Source organism: Cherax quadricarinatus, chromosome 20, assembly GCF_038502225.1.
Source record: "Cherax quadricarinatus isolate ZL_2023a chromosome 20, ASM3850222v1, whole genome shotgun sequence".
NCBI lineage: Eukaryota > Metazoa > Arthropoda > Malacostraca > Decapoda > Parastacidae > Cherax > Cherax quadricarinatus.
The window spans coordinates 16,689,234-16,710,616 of record NC_091311.1 but is presented as its reverse complement, the minus strand read 5'-3'; the positions used below and the strand labels follow the sequence as shown (position 1 = coordinate 16,710,616).

Genomic DNA, 21,383 nt, shown 5'->3' with positions numbered 1-21,383 from the left:
CATGTTGATGCATGAGGTTTTCAAGTACCACATCCATCATCTTGGCTCTCCATGTTTCGGGACCCCCATGTGGCTCCAGGTTTACCCAGTCGATCTCCCTGTGGTTGAAATCGCCCATTACCAGTAACTTTGCTCTGCTCGAGTGAGCTCTTCTTGCCACCTCAGCCAGTGTGTCCACCATCACCCTGTTGTTTTCTTCGTACTCCTCTCTTGGCCTCCTGCAGTTCTGTGGTGGGTTATACATCACTCCAATGACTACTTTATGTTCTCCGGACTGAATTGTAACTACAATGTAGTCTCTTTCTCCAATCATGTCCATGCCTTCCATTTCCTCAAATCCCCATCGGTGTTTTATGAGCAGTGCAACCCCTCCTCCCCCTCTACTCCTTCTATCTTTCCTCAGGATCTGATATCCTGTTGGGAAGATTGTGTCTGTTATTGTCTCAGCGAGTTTTGTTTCTGTGACTGCTATGATGTCTGGGGATTTTTCACTGATTCTTTCATTCCACTCCTCATGTTTATTCGTTATTCCATCCGCGTTTGTGTACCAAACCTTTAGTTTCTTTTCTATCATTGTGGTCATGCAAGAATATTGGGGTTGGGGGAGGGAGAGCCTTGGTGGGGGCCTGTATGGGGCTGTGGTGTAGGTGGGGTTTGTGTTGATGGGGGTGGGGTCAGAATGCCCATAAGGGACAGCTGTTGGGGTGAGGTTTGTGATATGGGGGTTGGTGGTAGAGGGAACAGTGAGTGGGTTGTAGTATAGGTTGCTCAGTTGCGTTGGGAATGTCGCGGGTGGAGTCTTTTGGTGGGAGATTCTGTGGGGTGTGTTTGCCCTTCCTCCTGTGTCTGGGTCCTGCTCATTTTCATTGCTTCCCGTTCCTCCTTGTGTCTCTGTACCCTCTCTTTCAGTGTAGTCCTTTCTTCTTGTGTTCTGTCGCGGTCGAGGTATACTCTCTGGTACCCCTCTTTGTCCCTCAGTCTTGCTTTCTCTTGCAGAATCCTGGTTCGAACTGATTCTTCCTTGAAAGTTACTCTGACAGGCCGTATCCTTCCACTCGCAAACCACCCAATTCTCTGAAAATTTGTCACCTGGGTCATATTGCCCTCCCCTATTGTTTTCATAATGCCTTCAATCATTTTTTTCTCCTCCTGTTTTATTTCTTCAAAGTTGGCCCCCTTGGCTTCTTGTGTGCGTGTGCGTCTTGTGTGCGTGTGCATGTGTGCGTGTGTGTGTGTGTGTGTGTGTGTGTGTGTGTGTGTGTGTGTGTGTGTGTGTGTGTGTGTGTGTGTGTGTGTGTGTACTCACCTACTCACCTATTTGTGGTTGCAGGGGTCGAGTCACAGCTCCTGGCCCCGCCTCTTCGCTGATTGCTACTAGGTCCTCTCTCTCCCTGCCCCATGAGCTCTATCATACCTCGCCTTAAAACTATGTATGGTTCCTGCCTCCACCACATCACTTTCTAGGCTATTCCATGGCCTGACTACTCTATGACTGAAGAAATACTTCCTAACATCCCTTTGATTCATCTGAGTCTTCAACTTCCAATTGTGACCTCTTGTGTCTGTGTCCCATCTCTGGGACATCCCGTCTTTCCCCACCTCGTCTATTCCGCGCAGTATTTTATATGTCGTTATCATGTCCCCCCTGACCCTCCTGGCCTCCAGTGTCGTCAGGCCGATTTCCCTCAACCTTTCTTCATAGGACAATCCCCGTAGCTCTGGGACTAGTCTTGTTGCAAACCTTTACACTTTCTCTAATTTCTTGACGTGCTTGACTAGGTGTGGATTCCAAACTGGTGCTGCATACTCCAGTATGGGCCTGACATAGATGGTGTACAGAGTCTTAAATGAATCCTTACTGAGGTATCGGAACGCTATCCGTAGGTTTGCCAGGCGCCCGTATGCTGCAGCAGTTATCTGATTGATGTGCGCCTCAGGAGATATGCTCGGTGTTACACTCACCCCCAGATCTTTTTCCTTGAGTGAGGTTTGCAGTCTTTGGCCATCTAAACTATATTGTGTCTGCGGACTTCTTTGCCCTTCCCCAATCTTCATGACTTTGCATTTGGCAGGGTTAAATTCAAGGAGCCAGTTGCTGGACCAGGCTTGTAGCCTGTCCAGATCTCTTTGTAGTCCTGCCTGATCCTCGTCCGATCCGATTCTTCTCATTAACTTCACATCGTCTGCAAACAAGGACACTTCTGAGGCTATCCCTTCTGTTATGTCATTCACGTATACCAAGAACAGCACAGGTCCTAGGACTGACCCCTGTGGAACCCCGCTTGTCACAGGCGCCCACTCTGACACCTCGTCGCGTACCATGACTCGTTGTTGCCTCAATGTCAGATATTCTCTGATCCATTGCAGTGCCTTTCCTGTTATGTGTGCCTTGTCCTCTAGCTTTTGCAGTAACCTCTTGTGAGGAACTGTGTCGAAAGCCTTCTTGCAGTCCAAAAATACGCAGTCGATCCACCCCTCTCTCTCTTGTCTTACTTCTGTCACCTTGTCATAAAACTCTAGTAGGTTTGTGACACAGGATTTTCCTTCCCTGAAACCGTGCTAGTTGTCAATTATACACTTGTTTCTTTCCAGGTGCCCCACCACTCTCCTCCTGTGTGTGTGTGTGCGTGCTTGAGCGTGTGAGTGTGCATGCATGTGCGTGTGCGTGTGCATGTGTGTGTGTGTGTGTGTGTGTGTGTGTGTGTGTGTGTGTGTGTGTGTGTGTGTGTGTGTGTGTGTGTGTGTGTACTCACCTAATTGTGGCTGCATGGGTCGAGACTCAGCTCCTGGCCCCGCCTCTTCACTGATCGCTACTAGGTCCTCTCCCTCTCTGCTTCCTGAGCTTTGTCATACCTCTTCTTAAAACTATGTATGGTTCCTGCCTCCACTACTTCACTTGCTAGGCTATTCCACTTCCTGACGACTCTATGACTGAAGAAATACTTCCTAACGTCCCTGTGACTCGTCTGAGTCTTCAGCTTCCAGTTGTGACCCCTTGTTTCTGTGTCCCCTCTCTGGAACATCCTATCTCTGTCCACCTCGTCTATTCCCCGCAGTATCTTCTATGTCGTTATCATGTCTCCCCTGACCCTTCTGTCCTCCAGTGTCGTCAGTCCGAATTCCCTCAACCTTTCTTCGTACGACATTCCCCTGAGCTCTGGGACTAGCCTTGTTGCAAACCTTTGTACTTTCTCTAACTTCTTGACGTGCTTGACCAGGTGTGGGTTCCAGACTGGTGCTGCATACTCCAGTATGGGCCTAACATACACAGTGTACAGTGTCTTGAACGATTCCTTATTAAGGTATCGGAACGCTATTCTCAGGTTTGCCAGGCGCCCATATGCTGCAGCAGTTATTTGGTTGATGTGTGCCTCCGGTGACGTGCTCGGTGTTATGGTCACCCCAAGGTCTTTCTCCCTGAGCGAGGTCTGTAGTCTTTGTCCACCTAGCCTATACTCTGTCTGCAGTCTTCTTTACCCCTCCCCAATCTTCATGACTTTGCATTTGGCAGGATTGAATTCGAGAAGCCAGTTTCGGGACCACATGTCCAGCCTGTCCAGGTCTCTTTGCAGTCCTGCTTTATCCAATTTAATTCTTCTCATCAACTTCACATCATCTGCAAATAGGGACACTTCAGAGTCTATTCCTTCCATCATATCTTTCACATATATCAAAAATAGCACTGGTCCTAGAACTGACCCCTCTGGACCCCGCTCGTCACAGGCGCCCACTGTGATACCTCTTCACATACCATGACTCGTTGCTGCCTCCCTGTCAGGTATTCCCTGATCCATTGCAGTGCCCTCCCTGTTATATGCGCCTGATCCTCCAGCTTCTGCACTAATCTCTTGTTGGGAACTGTGTCAAAGGCCTTCCTGTCTAGGAAAATGCAATCAACCCACCCCTCTCTCTCGTGTCTTACTTCTGTTACCTTGTCATAAAACTCCAGGAGGTTTGTGACACAGGATTTGCCTTCCATGAACCCATGCTATTTTTCATTTATAATCTTGTTCCGTTCCAGGTGTTCCATCACTCTCCTCCTGATAATCTTCTCGATGACTTTGCACACAATGCATGTAAGAGACACAGGTCTGTAGTTTAGTGCCTCATTTCTGGTTCCTTTCTTAAATATGGGGACTACATTTGCTGTCTTCCATTTCTCAGGTAGTTGCCCAGTTTCAAGGGATGTGTTGAAGATTGTGGTTAGGGACACGCACAGCATCTCTGCTCCTTCTCTAAGGACCCATGGGGAGATGTTGTCCGGTCCCACGCCTTTGAGGTATCAAGGTCACTTAGCAGCTTCTGCACCTCCTCCTTGGTTGTTCGTATGTCATCCAACACTTGTTCGTATATTCCCTCTTGACGTTCCCTTCTGTGCTGTCTTCCCACAGCCCTTCCCGTCTCTACTGTAAAAACTTCCTTAAATCTCCTGTTTAGCTCCTCACATACCTCCTGATCATTTCTTGTGAGTTCTCCACCTTCTGTCCTCAATCTGATCACCTGGTATTTGACTGTCTTCCTCCTGATGTGGTTATACAACAGTTTCGGGTCAGTCTTGATTTTCGATGCTATGTCATTTTCATACTGTCGCTGGGCCTCCCTCCTTACCTGTGCATACTCATTCCTGGCTCTGCGACTGATCTCCCTATTTTCGTGTGTTCTCTGCCTTCTGGACTTTTTCCATTCTCTATTGCACTTTGTTTTTGCCTCCTTACACCGTCGGGTAAACCAGGGGCTTGTTCTGGTCTTCCCATGTGTGTGTGTGTACTCACCTATTTGTACTCACCTATTTGTGGTTGCAGGGGTCGAGTCACAGCTCCTGGCCCCGCCTCTTCGCTGATTGCTACTAGGTCCTCTCTCTCCCTGCCCCATGAGCTCTATCATACCTCGCCTTAAAACTGTGTATGGTTCCTGCCTCCACCACATCACTTTCTAGGCTATTCCACGGCCTGACTACTCTATGACTGAAGAAGTACTTCCTAACATCCCTTTGATTCATCTGAGTCTTCAACTTCCAATTGTGACCTCTTGTGTCTGTGTCCCATCTCTGGAACATCCCGTCTTTGTCCACCTCGTCTATTCCGCGCAGTATTTTATATGTCGTTATCATGTCTCCCCTGACCCTCCTGGCCTCCAGTGTCGTCAGGCCGATTTCCCTCAACCTTTCTTCATAGGACAATCCCCGTAGCTCTGGGACTAGTCTTGTTGCAAACCTTTGCACTTTCTCTAATTTCTTGACGTGCTTGACTAGGTGTGGATTCCAAACTGGTGCTGCATACTCCAGTATGGGCCTGACGTAGATGGTGTACAGAGTCTTAAACGAATCCTTACTGAGGTATCGGAACGCTATCCGTAGGTTTGCCAGGCGCCCGTATGCTGCAGCAGTTATCTGATTGATGTGCGCCTCAGGAGATATGCTCGGTGTTATACTCACCCCCAGATCTTTTTCCTTTAGTGAGGTTTGCAGTCTTTGGCCATCTAAACTATATTGTGTCTGCGGTCTTCTTTGCCCTTCCCCAATCTTCATGACTTTGCATTTGGCAGGGTTAAATTCAAGGAGCCAGTTGCTGGACCAGGCTTGTAGCCTGTCCAGATCTCTTTGTAGTCCTGCCTGATCCTCGTCCGATTCGATTCTTCTCATTAACTTCACATCGTCTGCAAACAAGGACACTTCTGAGTCTATCCCTTCCGTTATGTCGTTCACGTATACCAAGAACAGCACAGGTCCTAGGACTGACCCCTGTGGAACCCCGCTTGTCACAGGCGCCCACTCTGACACCTCGTCGCGTACCATGACTCGTTGTTTCCTCCCTGTCAGGTATTCTCTGATCCATTGCAGTGCCTTTCCTGTTATGTGTGCCTGTTATGTGTGCGCGCGTGCGTGTGCGTGTGCGTGTGCGTGTGCGTGTGTGTGTGTGTGTGTGTACTCACCTAATTGTGGTTGCAGGGGTCGATACTCAGCTCCTGGCCCCGCCTCTTCACTGATCGCTACTAGGTCCTCTCCCTCTCTGCTTCCTGAGCTTGTGTGTGTGTGTGTGTGTGTGTGTGTGTGTGTGTGTGTGTGTGTGTGTGTGTGTGTGTGTGTGTGTGTGTGTGTGTGTGTGTGTGTGCAAAACAACCACTGTGAAAGAATAGCGAAAGTTCCTTCATAACGTGAGAAGTCAAGAAAGTGTTTGGAATTTCGCTATTCTTTCACAGTGGCTGTTTTGCATTATCTGATATCACCTGTTTACTGTGATCTTATTGTATAGTAGGTTGGTAGACAGCAACCACCCAGGGAGGTACTACCGTCCTGAGAAGTGAGTGTAAAACGAAAGCCTGTAATTGTTTTACATGATGATAGAATTTCTAGTGCCTCTTTTCTGTCTCATAAACATGCAAGATTTCAGGTACGTCTTCCTACTTCTACTTACACTTAGGTCACACTACACATACATGTACAAGCATATATATACACACCTCTCTGGCTTTTCTTCTGTTTTCTTAGTAGCTCTTGTTCTTATTTCCTCTTATCTCCATGGGGAAGTGGAACAGAATTTTTCCTCCGTAAGCCATGCGTTTTGTAAGAAACAACTAAAATGCCGGGAGCAAAGGGCTAGTAACCCTTTCTACTGTAAACACTACTAAAGTTAAAAAGAGAAGCTTTTGTTTTTCTTTTGGGCCACCCTGCCTCGGTGGGAAACAGCCGGTTTGTTGAAAGATAAGGTGTATATATATATATATATATATATATATATATATATATATATATATATATATATATATATATATATATATATATATATATATATATATACATATATATATATATATATATATATATATATATATATATATATATATATATATATATATATATATATATATATATATATATATATATATAATGCCTCCATTAACAGTACTTTATATTATTGTAACCACGAACGAGTGGTATTTAATCAATAACAACACTGCGACTAGCCAAGGACTCGAACCCATGTCGTTTTGAGCCACCTCATTTTAAGCGAAAATAAAATACTGCTTGTGGAGGCTAGTACACCAAATGGGGAGAAGAATGAAATTAGCTCAGAGGCACCCACACCACCATATGTCCTCGGATCAAGGAAAAACACCTAGCTCTTCTGAGTGCTTGATTCTTGAAGGATTTGTTGGTCCTGTGGGTTAGAGCGTTATGTGATTTTCGCTCACCATGAGGGGGGCCAAAACGACATAGATTCGAGTCCTTGGCTAGTCGCAGTGTTGTTATATATATATATATATATATATATATATATATATATATATATATATATATATATATATATATATATATATATATATATATATATATATGTGTGTGTGTGTGTGTGTGTGTGTGTGTGTGTGTGTGTGTGTGTGTGTGTGTGTGTACTCACCTAATTGTAGTTGCAGGGGTCGAGACACAGCTCCTGGCCCTGCCTCTTCACTGAACGAGGTATGATAAAGCTCCATGAGCTATGTATGGTTCCTGCCTCCACTACATCGCTCGCCAGACTGTTCCACTTCCTGACCACTCTATGACTGAAGAAATGGTTCCTAACATCCCTGTAGTGAACAGGGACACCTCTGAGTCTGTCCCTTCCATCATTCACATATACCAAAAATAGCACTGGTCCTAGGACCGACCCCTGTGGGACCCCGCTCATCACAGGTGCCCACTGTGATACCTCATCACTTACCGTGACTCGTTGTTACCTCCCTGTCAGGTATTCTCTGATCCACTGAAGTGCTTTTCCCGTTATACGCGCCTGGTCCTCTAGTTTCTGCACTAATCTATTGTAAGGAACTGCGTCGAAGGCCTTCTTGCAGTCCAAGAAGATGCAAACAATCCACCCCTCTCTCTCATCTCTTCTTTTACTTTATCATAAAACTCCAGAAGATTTGTGACACAGGATTTGCCTTCCATGAAACCGTGCTGGTTGTCATTTATACTTTTGTTCCATTCCAGGTGCTCCACCACTCTCCTTCTGATAATCTTCTCCATGAGTCTACATACTACACACGTCAGTGACACTGGTCTGTAGTTTAGCGCCTCTTTTCTGTCTCCTTTTTTAAAAAATGGGAACTACATTTGCCATCTTCCATACCTCAGGTAGTTGCCCAGTTTCAAGGGATGTATTGAAGACTGTGGTTAATGGGACACACAGCATTTCTGCTCCCTCTCTAAGGACCCACAGGGAGATGTCCGGTCCCATTGCCTTTGAGGTATCAAGGTCACTTAGCAGCTTCTTCACCTCCTCCTCAGTTGTGTGTATGTCATACAGCACTTGTCAGTGTATTCCCTGTTGGTGTCCCCCTCTGTCCTGTCTTCCCAGAGTCCTTCCTGTCTCCACTGTGAATACTTCCTTAAAACTCTTGTTGAGTTCCTAACATACCTCTTGATCGTTTCGTGTGAGTTCCCCACCTTCTTTCCTCAGCCTGGTCTTTGATTGTTGTCTTTCTCCTAATGTGGCTATACAGTAGTTTCGGGTCAGACTTGACTTTTGATGCTATGTCGTTTTCATACTGTCGGTGGGCCTCCCTCATCTGTGCATGCTCGTTTCTGGCTCTTCGACTGATCTCTTTATTTTCCTGGGTCCTTTGCCTTCTGTACCTCTTCCATTCTCTAATGCACTTAGTTTTTGCCTCCCTGCACCTTCGGGTAAACCAAGGACTCACTTTGGTCTTCCCATTAATTCTGTTGCCCTTGGGAACAAACCTTTCCTCTGCCTCCTTGCATTTTGTTGTTACATACTACATTACTTCGTTTACTGACTTTCCAACCAGTTCTCTGTCCCACTGAACCTCCCGCAGGAAGTTCCTCATACCTGTGTAGTCCCCCCTTTTATAGTTTGGCTTTTCCCAATCGACTCCTGTTACCCTCTCCACTTGCACCTCTACTATGTGATCAAAACTCAGAACCACGTGATCGCTAGCTCCAAGGGGCCTCTCATATGTGATGTCCTCAATGTCTGAACTGCTCAGGGTGAACACAAGGTCCAATCTTGCTGGTTCATCCTCCCCTCTCTCTCTGGTAGCGTCCCTGACGTGTTGATGCATGAGGTTTTCCAGTACCACATTCATCATCTTGGCTCTCCATGTGTCAGGACCCCCGTGAGGCTCCAGGTTTTCCCAGTCACTCTCTCTATGTTTGAAATCACCCATAACCAGTAACTTTGCTCTGCGCGATTGAGCTCTTCGTGCCACCTCAGCCAGTGTGTCCACCATCGCTCTGTTGTTCTCTTCACATTCCTCTTCTGGCCTCCTGCAGTTCTGTGGTGGGTTATACATCACTGCAATGACTACCTTATGTTCCCCAGACTGAATTGTAGCTACTATGTAGTCTCTATCTCCAGTCTCGCCCATGTGTGTGTGTGTGTGTGTGTGTGTGTGTGTGTGTGTGTGTGTTTATGTGTGTGTGTGTGTGTGTGTGAATTTGTATATGTGTGTGTGTGTGTACTCACCTAATTGTACTCACCTAATTGTGGTTGCAGGGGTCGAGACTCAGCTCCTGGCCCCGCCTCTTCACTGATCGCTACTGGATCCTCTCTCTCTCTGCTTCCTGAGCTTTGTCATACCTCTTCTTAAAACTATGTATGGTTCCTGCCTCCACTACTTCACTTGCTAGGCTATTCCACTTGCTGACAACTCTATGACTGAAGAAATACTTCCTAACGTCCCTGTGACTCGTCTGAGTCTTCAGCTTCCAGTTGTGACCCCTTGTCCCTGTGTCCCCTCTCTGGAACATCCTATCTCTGTCCACCTTATCTATTCCCTGCAGTATCTTGTATGTCGTTATCATGTCTCCCCTGACCCTTCTGTCCTCCAGTGTCGTCAGTCCGATTTCCCTTAACCTTTCCTCGTACGACATTCCCTTGAGCTCTGGGACTAGCCTTGTTGCAAACCTTTGTACTTTCTCTAACTTCTTGACGTGCTTGACCAGGTGTGGGTTCCAGACTGGTGCTGCATACTCCAGTATGGGCCTAACATACACAGTGTACAGTGTCTTGAACGATTCCTTATTGAGGTATCGGAACGCTATTCTCAGGTTTGCCAGGCGCCCGTATGCTGCAGCGGTTATTTGGTTGATGTGTGCCTCCGGTGATGTACTCGGTGTTATGGTCACCCCAAGGTCTTTCTCCCTGAGTGAGGTCTGTAGTCTTTGTCCACCTAGCCTATATTCTGTCTGCGGTCTTCTTTGCCCCTCCCCAATCTTCATGACTTTGCATTTGGCTGGATTGAATTCGAGGAGCCAGTTACTGGACCACATGTCCAGCCTCTCCAGGTCTCTTTGCAGTCCTGCCTCATCCTCGTCCGATTTAATTCTTCTCATCAACTTCACGTCATCTGCGAACAGGGACACTTCAGAGTCTATTCCTTCCATCATGTCGTTCACATATATCAAAAATAGCACTGGTCCTAGAACTGACCCCTGTGGGACCCCGCTCGTAACAGGCGCCCACTGTGATACCTCTTCACGTACCATGACTCGTTGCTGCCTCCCTGTCAGGTATTCCCTTATCCATTGCAGTGCCCTTCCTTTTATGTGTGCCTGATCCTCCAGCTTCTGCACTAATCTCTTGTGGGGAACTGTGTCAAAGGCCTTCCTGCAGTCTAGGAAAACGCAATCTACCCAACCCTCTCTCTCGTGTCTTACTTCTGTTACCTTGTCATAAAACTCCAGGAGGTTTGTGATACAAGATTTGCCTTCCATGAACCCATGCTGGTTTTCATTTATAATCTTGTTCCTTTCCAGGTGTTCGACCACTCTCCTCCTGATAATCTTCTCCATGACTTTGCACACAATACATGTCAGAGACACAGGTCTGTAGTTTAGTGCCTCGTTTCTGTTTCCTTTCTTAAATATGGGGACTACATTAGCTGTCTTCCATTTCTCAGGTAGTTGCCCAGTTTCAAGGGATGTGTTGAAGATTGTGGTTAGAGGCACACACAGCATCTCTGCTCCTTCTCTAAGGACCCATGGGGAGATGTTGTCCGGTCCCATCGCCTTTGAGGTGTCAAGGTCACTTAAGAGCTTCTTCACCTCCTCCTCAGTTGTTCGTATGTCATCCAACACTTGTTGGTATATTCCCTCTTGATGTTCCCTTCTGTGCTGTCTTCCCACAGCCCTTCCTGTCTCTACTGTAAAAACTTCCTTAAATCTCCTGTTCAGCTCCTCACATACCTCCTGATCATTTCTTGTGAGTTCTCCACCTTCTGTCCTTAATCTGATCACCTGGTCTTTGACTGTTGTCTTCCTCCTGATGTGGCTATACAACAGTTTCGGGTCAGTCTTGATTCTCGATGCTATGTCATTTTCATACTGTCGCTGGGCCTCCCTCCTTACCTGTGCGTACTCATTCCTGGCTCTGCGACTGATCTCCCTATTTTCGTGTGTTCTCTGCCTTCTGTACTTTTTCCATTCTCTATTGCACTTTGTTTTTGCCTCCTTACACCGTCGGGTAAACCAGGGGCTTGTTCTGGTCTTCCCGTTGTTACTGTTGCCCTTGGGAATGAACCTTTCCACTGCCTCCTTGCATTTTGTTGCTACATATTCCATCATTTCATTTACTGGCTTTCCTGCCAGTTCTCTGTCCCACTGGACCTCCCGCATGAAGTTCTTCAACCCTATGTAGTCCCCTCTTTTATAGTCAGGCTTTTCCCATTCTACTCCTGTTATTCTCTCCACTTGCAGCTCTACTATGTATTCAAAGCACAGAACCACGTGGTCGCTAGCTCCTAGGGGACTCTCATACTTGATATCCTCAATGTCTGAGCTGCCCAGGGTGAACACAAGGTCCAATCTTGCTGGTTCATCCTCCCCTCTCACTCTGGTAGTGTCCTTAACATGTTGGTGCATGAGGTTTTCCAGCACCACGTCCAACATCCTGGCTCTCCATGTTTCGGGACCCCCATGTGGCTCCAGGTTTTCCCAGTCAATCTCCCTGTGGTTGAAATCCCCCATAACCAGCAACTTTGCTCTGCTGGAGTGAGCTCTTCTTGCCACCTCAGCAAGTGTGTCCACCATTGCTCTGTTGCTCTCTTCATATTCCTCTCTTGGCCTCCTGCAGTTCTGTGGTGGATTATACATCACTGCAATGACCACTTTGTGTTCCCCAGACTGAAGTGTACCTGCTATGTAGTCTCTTTCTCCTGTCTCATCTATTCCTTCCATTTTCTCGAATTTCCATCTGTTTTTTACGAGCAGAGCAACCCCACCTCCCCCCCTACCCCTTCTATCTTTCCTCATGATCTGGTATCCTTGTGGGAAGATTGCATCTGTTATTGTCTCCATGAGTTTTGTTTCTGTAACTGCTATGATGTCTGGGGACTTCTCATTGATTCTTTCTTGCCATTCCTCATGTTTATTCGTTAATCCATCTGCATTTGTGTACCAAACCTTCAACTTCTGTTCTAATACTGTAACTGTGGTGCGGGGGGTGGAAACAGAGGGATCGGTGTGTGATGGTTGGTTTGGAATGTTCAGTTGCCTTGGGGGTGTCGTGGCTGGAGTCCTTCTGCAGGTGTTTCTGGGGGGTGCGCTTGTCCTTCCATTTGATCCTGGGTTATTCTGCTCTCCTTTTTCATTTCCTCCCATTTCTCCTTTCGTTTTTGAACTCTCTCTTTCATTGTCTTCCTTTCGTCCTGTGTTCTGTCTCGGTCGAGGTACACACTCCGGAACTCCTGCTTGCCTCTCAGCCGTGCTTTCTCCTGCAGGATCATGGTTCGGGTTGATTCTGCCTTGAAAATTACTTTGAGAGGCCGATTCCTTTTCTTTGTGAACCACCCAATTCTCCGAAAATTTGCCACCTGGGTCATGTCCCCCTCGCCTATCACCTTCATGATGTCTTCAATCGCTTTTTTCTCCTCCTGCTTTCTTTCATCATAAGTTTCCCCTTTAGCTTCGTCTAGCCCATAGACAAACACGGATCTCTCCCTTTCCACCTCCCACTGTGACTCCCATTGCATCCTCTGATGTGTTTTGGTTCCTTCCCGTGGAGTGTTCCTTCCTTCAGTCCCTTCCCTCGTTATGGCCCCTATGCTTCTTGGTTTATCCTTCCTGCTCACTTGCTCCTGGCCCCCACAGGTATCTGGTAAGGTCCTTGCACATGTCCTAGTTCCATCAATGTCTTCCAACCTCTCTTTCTGTCCTAGAGTGCTCCCTGTCTTTGTTTTGGCCCCATGTGGGTTTGACAGGACCTCTGCATACAGTTTAGTTTCCATGCTTCCTTCGGACCTGTTGTCTGTGTTCGATGTAGCCATTGCCGATGCTACTTCTGTAATATCTTTGTCTCTGTGCTGTTTCAGATGTCTCAGCTCCTCTTCTAATCTCTCTATCTTGATTTCTGCTGCTGTGGCCTGTTGCTTCCACCTTCTGCATTCTGCTGCTAACCTCTCTTCCATCTTCCTTTCCAGCTCATCTAGTCTCCTTCCCCAGTCTTCCTCCCTTTTTTTGAGCTCTATCTCCCATTCCTCCCTCTCAGATTCGTCCTTGGAGCCCCTTGTCCTCATCCTGGTTAGGGGGAGGGGAATAGACGGTTAGGAGAGGGGATGGATGGTTGTGGGGGAGGGGGAGGATGGTTATTGGAGGGGCAGAGATAGTTGGGGGAGGGAGTTAGATGGTTTGGGGGAGGGAGTTAGATGGTTTGGGGGAGAGAGGGGATGGATGGTTATGGGGGAGGGGGAGGATGGTTATTGGAGGGAGGGAGGTTGTTGGGCGGGGGTTAGACGGTTTGGGGAGGGGTTAGGTGGTTTGGGGGAGGGGTAGGTGGCTAAGGCTAAGGTGTCAAGTGGCGGAGGGTGTGTGTGTGTGTGTGTGTGTGTGTGTGTGTGTGTGTGTGTGTGTGTGTGTGTGTGTGTGTGTGTGTGTGTGTGTGTGTGTGTGTGTGTGTGTGTATGTGTGTGTGTGTGAATGTGTGTGTGTGAATGTGTGTGTGTGTGTGTGTGTGTGTGTGTGTGTGTGTGTGTGTGTGTGTGTGTGTGTGTGTGCGTGTGTGTGTGTGTGTGTATGTGTATGTGTATGTGTGTGTGTGTGTTTGTGTGTTTACGTATGTGTGTATGTATGTGTGTGTGTGTATGTGTGTATGTGTGTGTATGTGTGTGTGTGTGAGTGTCTACCCTTGTGTGTGTGTGCTTGTGTGTGAGGGAGGGAGGGTTAGGGGGGGGGGGTTGAGAGGTCCGTCGTGTAGGCACAAATTTAGTCCCATTTATCTTTCCCAATTATGCTACTCTCTCCACTTATTGCCCTTTCTGGATTTACGTGTTAATTGTGTGTGTGTGTGTGTGTGTGTGTGTGTGTGCGCGAGCAATAAGATCACAGTAAACCGGTGATATCCTAATATGCAAAATAACCAGAGGGTTAAAAAAAAGGGGTAAAATTCCAAGTGCTTTCGCGATTTCTCCCATGATCAAGGAGTAATGTGAGAAATCACGTAAGAGATTGGAATTTCATTAATTTTCACATAGAATATGCTGAAGGGCCTAGTCCTAAATCTGTACAGTATGATAACAGCGTACTGGATTAAGAGACATGACAGGAAGTGTAAAATAGTCCCAGTGTAAAGGTTGGGAGCTACGGGTACAATACGAAAACCCTTTGTCAACATCCGTGGGCTTCACCTATTCAACCTGTTACCAGCAGAAACATGTGTGGAATTATTTAAGAGGAGATTGAATCATTAACTCAAACAGATCAAACAGACTATGATGGAGATGTGAGCGACAACATCAACAGCCTGGTTGACTTACCATGAGGTTCTCCTTCTTGGCGACCAGACCACACTCGTCAAGGGAGGGACCACTAGAGTTACCAGTAGCGTCATGACCATCGTCGACCACCAGTGTACCGACGGTGGTGTGTCCAGAGTGGTGGTCGTCCTCAGCAGCAGAGTCGTCGTGGTGATCACCCAGGTGAGACACAGCTGTGTGGTTCACCTGTACAAGAAAATACAACTAGTAATAACCGCAATAACATCTATTATTATTATTATTATTATTATTATTCTTATTATTATTATTATTTCCTCAATGGTGTTGCCAAACCAACAGTGATAGTGTTGTCAAACAAACAACGATAGTGCTGTCAAACAAACAGCGATAGTGTTGTCAAACAACGATAGTGTTGTCAAACAACGATAGTGTTGTCAAACAATGATAATGTCAGACAACGATAGAGTTGTCAAACAAACAGCGATAGTTTACCTGGAGTTTACCTGGAGAGAGTTCTGGGGGTCAACGCCCCCGCGGCCCGGTTTGTGACCAGGCCTCCTGGTGGATCAGAACCTGATCAACCAGGCTGCTACTGCTGGCTACACGTAATCCAACGTACGAGCCACAGCCCGGCTGGTCAGGTACCGACTTTAGGTGCTTGTCCAGTGCCTGCTTGAAGACAGCCAGGGGTCTATTGGCAATCCCCCTTATGTATGCTGGGAGGCAGTAGAACAGTCTCAGGCCCCTGACACTTATTGTATTGTCTCTTAACGTGCTAGTGACACCCCTGCTTTTCATTGGGGGGATGTTGCATCGTCTACCAAGTCTTTTGCTGTCGTTACGAGTGATTTTCGTGTGCAAGTTCGGTACCATTCCCTCTAGGATTTTCCAGGTGTATATAATCATGTATCTCTACCGCCTGCGTTCCAGGGAATACAGGTTTAGGAACCTCAAGCGCTCCCAGTAATTGAGGTGTTTTATCTCCGTTATGCGCGCCGTGAAGGTTCTCTGTACATTTTCTAGGTCAGCAATTTCACCTGCCTTGAAACGTGCTGTTAGTGTGCAGCAATATTCCAGCCTAGATAGAACAAGCGACCTGAAGAGTGTCATCATGGGCTTGGCATCCCTAGTTTTGAAGGTTCTCATTATCCATCCTGTCATTTTTCTAGCAGATGCGATTGATACAATGTTATGGTCCTTGAAGGTGAGATCCTCCAACATGATCACTCCCAGGTCTTTGACGTTGGTTTTTCGCTCTATTTTGTGGCCTGAATTTGTTTTGTACTCTGATGAAGTTTTAATTTTCTCGTGTTTACCATATCGAAGTAATTGAAATTTCTCATCGTTGAACTTCATATTGTTTTCTGCAGCCCATTGAAAGATTTGGTTGATGTCCACCTGGAGCCTTGCAGTGTCTGCAATGGAAGACGCTGTCATGCAGATTCGGGTGTCATCTGCAAAGGAAGACACGGTGCTGTGGCTGACATCCTTGTCTATGTCAGATATGAGGATGAGAAACAAGATGGGAGCGAGTACTGTGCCTTGTGGAACAGAGCTTTTCACCATAGCCGCCTCGGACTTTACTCTGTTGAATACTACTCTTTGTGTTCTGTTTGTGAGGAAATTATAGATCCATCTACCAACTTTTCCTGTTATTCCTTTAGCACGCATTTTGTGCGCTATTATGTCATGGTCACACTTGTCGAAGGCTTTTGCAAAGTCTGTATGTATTACATCTGCATTCTTTTTGTCTTCTAGTGCATCTAGGACCTTGTTGTAATGATTCAATAGTTGAGACAGGAGCGACATGCTCTAAACCCATGTTGCCCTGGGTTGTGTGATTGATGGGTTTCTAGATGGGTGGCGACCTTGCTTCTTAGGACCCTTTCAAAGATTTTTATGATATGGGATGTTAGTGCTATCGGTCTGTAGTTCTTTGCTATTGCTTTACTGCCCCCTCTTTGGAGTGGGGCTATGTCTGTTGTTTTTAGTAACTGTGGGACGACCCCCGTGTCCATGCTCCCTCTCCACAGGATGGTAAAAGTTCGTGATAGGGGCTTCTTGCAGTTCTTGATGAACACGGAGTTCCATGAGTCTGGCCCTGGAGCAGACTGCATGGGCATGTCATTTATCGCCTGTTCGAAGTCATTTGGCGTCAGGATAACATCAGATAGGCTTGTGTTAACCAAATTCTGTGGCTCTCATAAAAAATTCATTTTGATCTTCGACTCTCAGTCTGGTTAGCGGTTTGCTAAAAACTGAGTCATATTGGGACTTGAGTAGCTCACTCATTTCCTTGCTGTCATCTGTGTAGGACCCAACTTGTTTAAGTAGGGGCCTAATACTAGATGTTGTTCTCGACTTTGGTTTGGCATAGGAAAAGAAATACTTTGGGTTTCTTTCTATTTCATTTATGGCTTTTAGTTCTTCCCGCGATTCCTGACTCCTATAAGATTCTTTTAGCTTAAGTTCGATGTTTGCTATTTCTCTGACCAGTGACTCCCTACGCATTTCAGATATATTGGCCTCTTTTAGCAGTTCTGTTATTCTTTTTCGTCGCCTGTAAAGGGAGCTTCTGTCTCTTTCTATTTTACATCTACTCCTCCTTTTTCTTAAAGGAATAAGCCTTGAGCATACATCGAGTGCCACAGAGTTAATCTGTTCTAGGCATAAGTTGGGGTCTTTGTTGCTTAGTCTCTCTTCCCAGCTTATATCGGTTAGGACTTGGTTTACTTGGTCCCACTTTGTGGTCTTGTTATTGAAGTTGAATTTGGTGAAGGCTCCTTCGTGACTAATCTCATTATGTCGGTCTGGGGCTCCGCGCATACATGTCTGAACCTCGATTATGTTGTGATCCGAGTATATTGTTTTTGATAAGGTGACATTTCGTATCAGATCATCATTGTTAGCGAAGATGAGGTCTAGTGTATTCTCCAGTCTAGTAGGCTCTATTATTTGCTGGTTTAAGTTGAATTTTGTGCAGAGATTTAAAAGCTCGTGTGTGTGTGAGTTTTCGTCAGAGCTGCCTCCTGGTGTTATCACTGCAACAACATTATTTGCTATATTCCTCCATTTTAGGTGCCTTAAGTTGAAGCCCCCAAGGAGCAAGATGTTGGGGGCAGGAGCTGGCAGATTTTCCAGACAGTGGTCAATTTTTAACAGCGGTTCCTGGAATTGCTGGGACGTTGCATCTGGAGGCTTGTAGACTACCACAATGACTAGGTTTTGGTTCTCGATCTTTACTGCTAAAACTTCCACTACATCATTTGAGGCATTAAGCAGTTCTGTGCAAACAAGTGACTCTGCGATATACAGGCCACCTCCCTCTTTTGCCTGTTCACTCTGTCGCATCTGTATAGGTTGTAACCTGGGATCCATATTTCGTTGTCCAAGTTATCCTTTATGTGGGTCTCTGTGAAAGCCACGAACATTGCATTTGCCTCTTCAAGCAGTCTACGGATGAAAGGTATTTTGTCGTTCCTTGCTGGCTTTAGACCCTGTATATTTGCAAAGAAGAATGTCATCAGACTAGTGGTATTGTTGGTACTGGTGGGGGGCTTTTTTTCCGGCATTAGTATCTGTATCTGTTGGTTTGGAGTGGAGACCATCGACTGTGGTTCCACTCCAGAAATGACTGGATTTGGCGTACAATTTCCGCCATTTCCTGCCATTTTTTTTCCTTCCTGGCACTAAAAAACCTCTCCCTTTTGAGTGGCTGTGGCTACCCAGGTTTTCCCATGGCCTGGATGTTTTGTATCTTTTTGTCCCCTTTAGATGGTGTGCCTGGCAATTTAAGTTATAGCACAGTCTTTCCTGTACTGAAGAGGGACACATTTCAGGGTGAGAAAGCTTACAGGAAGTGAGTTTGCATTTTCCTGTTGTCATATGGGCACGACATTTTCTAGGGTGGTCAAAGTTGCACGTCCCATCTGTTTTTTCTAGATTTCCCATGCCTGCAGATACCAAGTGCATAGTATGTGCACAGGCTTGGTTTCCGTTTGCCTTGGGTTTCTGTGACTGTATTCCCTGTTGGTGCATGTTTACCTGTCTCTTTCCTATCCTCACTAGCACTAACAATGGAGCTCTCACCAGTTCGTTTTTGGTAATGTATCCTCACTAATGCTAGCGGAGTCCCTTTGTTTGCTATCTCCTGTGGTATTACTAGTTTGTAATATTGGTTTTATCTTGTCCTTGACTACACTTGTTTCCCCACTACAGCTCCTGTCTCCCTCGAGGTCATTTATATGCATTCCCTCCTGCGTACATTTACTGACTACCTGGACAGCATCTCCATCCTCACCATTACTGTCTCCCAGGACAGCACCTCCAGCTTCACCATTACTGTCTACCAGGACAGCACTATCAGCCCCAGATTTACTGACTACCGGGGCAGCACCTCCAGCCTTACCGTTTCTGACTACATGGCCAGCACCAAGGGCAATACCATCCAGCCCAGACTTTTTATTTTCCCATTTGTTATAGAATGCTTCCAGGTTTTCCATGATTTTAGTCCACAGATTGCTTTCATTTGGGCATACCCAGAAACACTTCCCTGATTTAATACTGCTTGTAGATAGTTCTTGGATATCTGCACAAGGGGCGTGACACCAATTTCCACAAAAATGGCAATTTATCCATGTGGAAGCCCGTTTGTTTGATGTACTGCAGACTACACAGAGCTTCATAATGTGATATGAATGGTTGATTTATTGTAATTCTACTAGTAACCTCTTGAATATTCTACTAATAACCTCCTTAAAGTGAAGCTCTAGCTATTTGTATTTCTATTTCTAACTGTACTTGTATATTAGGACAGCTTACCGGTGGACGTTCCTGTTTCATATTTATTGTTTGTGTTTGATAAGGGCGCCTAAAACTCCGTCTGTTTACAGTCTGCTTTATTGTCCAACGAATCCGTTTGAAACCGGTCAAGGGTTCGAACGACAGTGTTCTCAAACAAAGATAATGCTGTCAAACAACGACAGTGTTGTCAAACAAACAGCGATAGTGTTGCCAAACAACGATAGCATTGTCAAACAAACAGCAATAGTGTTGTCAAACAAAGAGCGATAGTGTTTCAAACAAACGATAGTGTTGTCAAACAAACAACGATAGTATTGTCAAACAAACAGCGATAGTGTTGTCAAACAGTGATAGTGTTGTCAAACAGTGATAGCGTTGTTAAACAGTGATAGTGTTGTCAAACAGTGATAGTGTTGTCAAACAAACAGCGATGGTGTTGCCAAACAGTGATAGTGTTGTTAAACAAACAGTGATAGTGTTGTCAAACAGTGATAGTGTTGTCAAACAAGCAGCGATGGTGTTATCAAACAGTGATACTGTTGTCAAACAGTGAAAGTGCTGTTAAACAAACAACGATAGTGTTGTTAAACAAACAGCGATAGTGTTGTTAAACAAACAACGATAGTGTTGTCAAATAAACAGCGATAGTGTTGTCAAACAACGATAGTGTTGTCAAGCAAACAACGACAGTGTTGTTAAACAAACAGTGATAGTGTTGTCAAACAAACAGCGATAGTGTTGTCAAACAACGATAGTGTTGTCAAACAAACAACGATAGTGTTGTTAAACAAACAGTGATAGTGTTGTTAAACAGTGATAGTGTTGTTAAACAGTGATAGTGCTGTCAAACAGTGATGGTGTTGTTAAACAAACAGTGATAGTGTTGTCAAACAGTGATAGTGTTGTCAAACAGTGATAGTGCTGTCAAACAGTGATAGTGTTGTTAAACAAACAGTGATAGTGTTGTCAAACAACGATAGTGTTGTCAAACAACGATAGTGTTGTCAAACAAACAGTGATAGTGTTGTCAAACAAACAACGATAGTGTTGTCAAAAAACGATAGTGTTGTCAAACAACGATAGTGTTGTCAAACAACGATAGTGTTGTCAAACAACGATAGTGTTGTCAAACAAACAGCGATAGTGTTGTCAAACAACGATAGTGTTGTCAAACAACGATAGTGTTGTCAAACAACGATAGTGTTGTCAAACAAACAGTGATAGTGTTGTCAAACAAACAACGATACTGTTGTCAAACAACGATAGTGCTGTCAAACAAACAGTGATAGTGTTGTCAAACAAACAACGATAGTGTTGCCAAACAAACAGCGATAGTGTTGTTAAACAGTGATAGTGTTGTCAAACAGTGACAGTGTTGTTAAACAGTGATAATGTTGTTAAACAGTGATAGTGTTGTTAAACAGTGATAGTGTTGTTAAACAGTGATAGTGTTGTCAAACAGTGATAGTGGTGTTAAACAGTGATAGTGTTGTCAAACAGTGATAGTGTTGTTAAACAGTGATAGTGTTGTCAAACAGTGATAGTGTTGTTAAACAGTGATAGTGTTGTCAAACAGTGATAGTGTTGTTAAACAGTGATAGTGTTGTCAAACAGTGATAGTGTTGTTAAACAGTGATAGTGTTGTCAAACAGTGACAGTGTTGTTAAACAGTGATAGTGTTGTTAAACAGTGATAGTGTTGTTAAACAGTGATAGTGTTGTTAAACAGTGATAGTGTTGTTAAACAGTGATAGTGTTGTTAAACAGTGATAGTGTTGTTAAACAGTGATAGTGTTGTTAAACAGTGATAGTGTTGTTAAACAGTGATAGTGTTGTTAAACAGTGATAGTGTTGTCAAACAGTGACAGTGTT

General features: G+C 45.3%; 1 protein-coding gene across 1 annotated transcript in view; it reads right to left on the bottom strand.

Moving 5' to 3' along the window:
- Positions 1-21,383, bottom strand: part of MFS3 (major facilitator superfamily transporter 3) — a 378,032-nt gene that overhangs the window by 167,210 nt on the left and 189,439 nt on the right. The window contains exon 4 of the mRNA XM_070086892.1: positions 14,749-14,934. Coding sequence (XP_069942993.1) covers positions 14,749-14,934 — 186 coding nt within the window. The remainder of the gene's footprint in view (positions 1-14,748; positions 14,935-21,383) is intronic.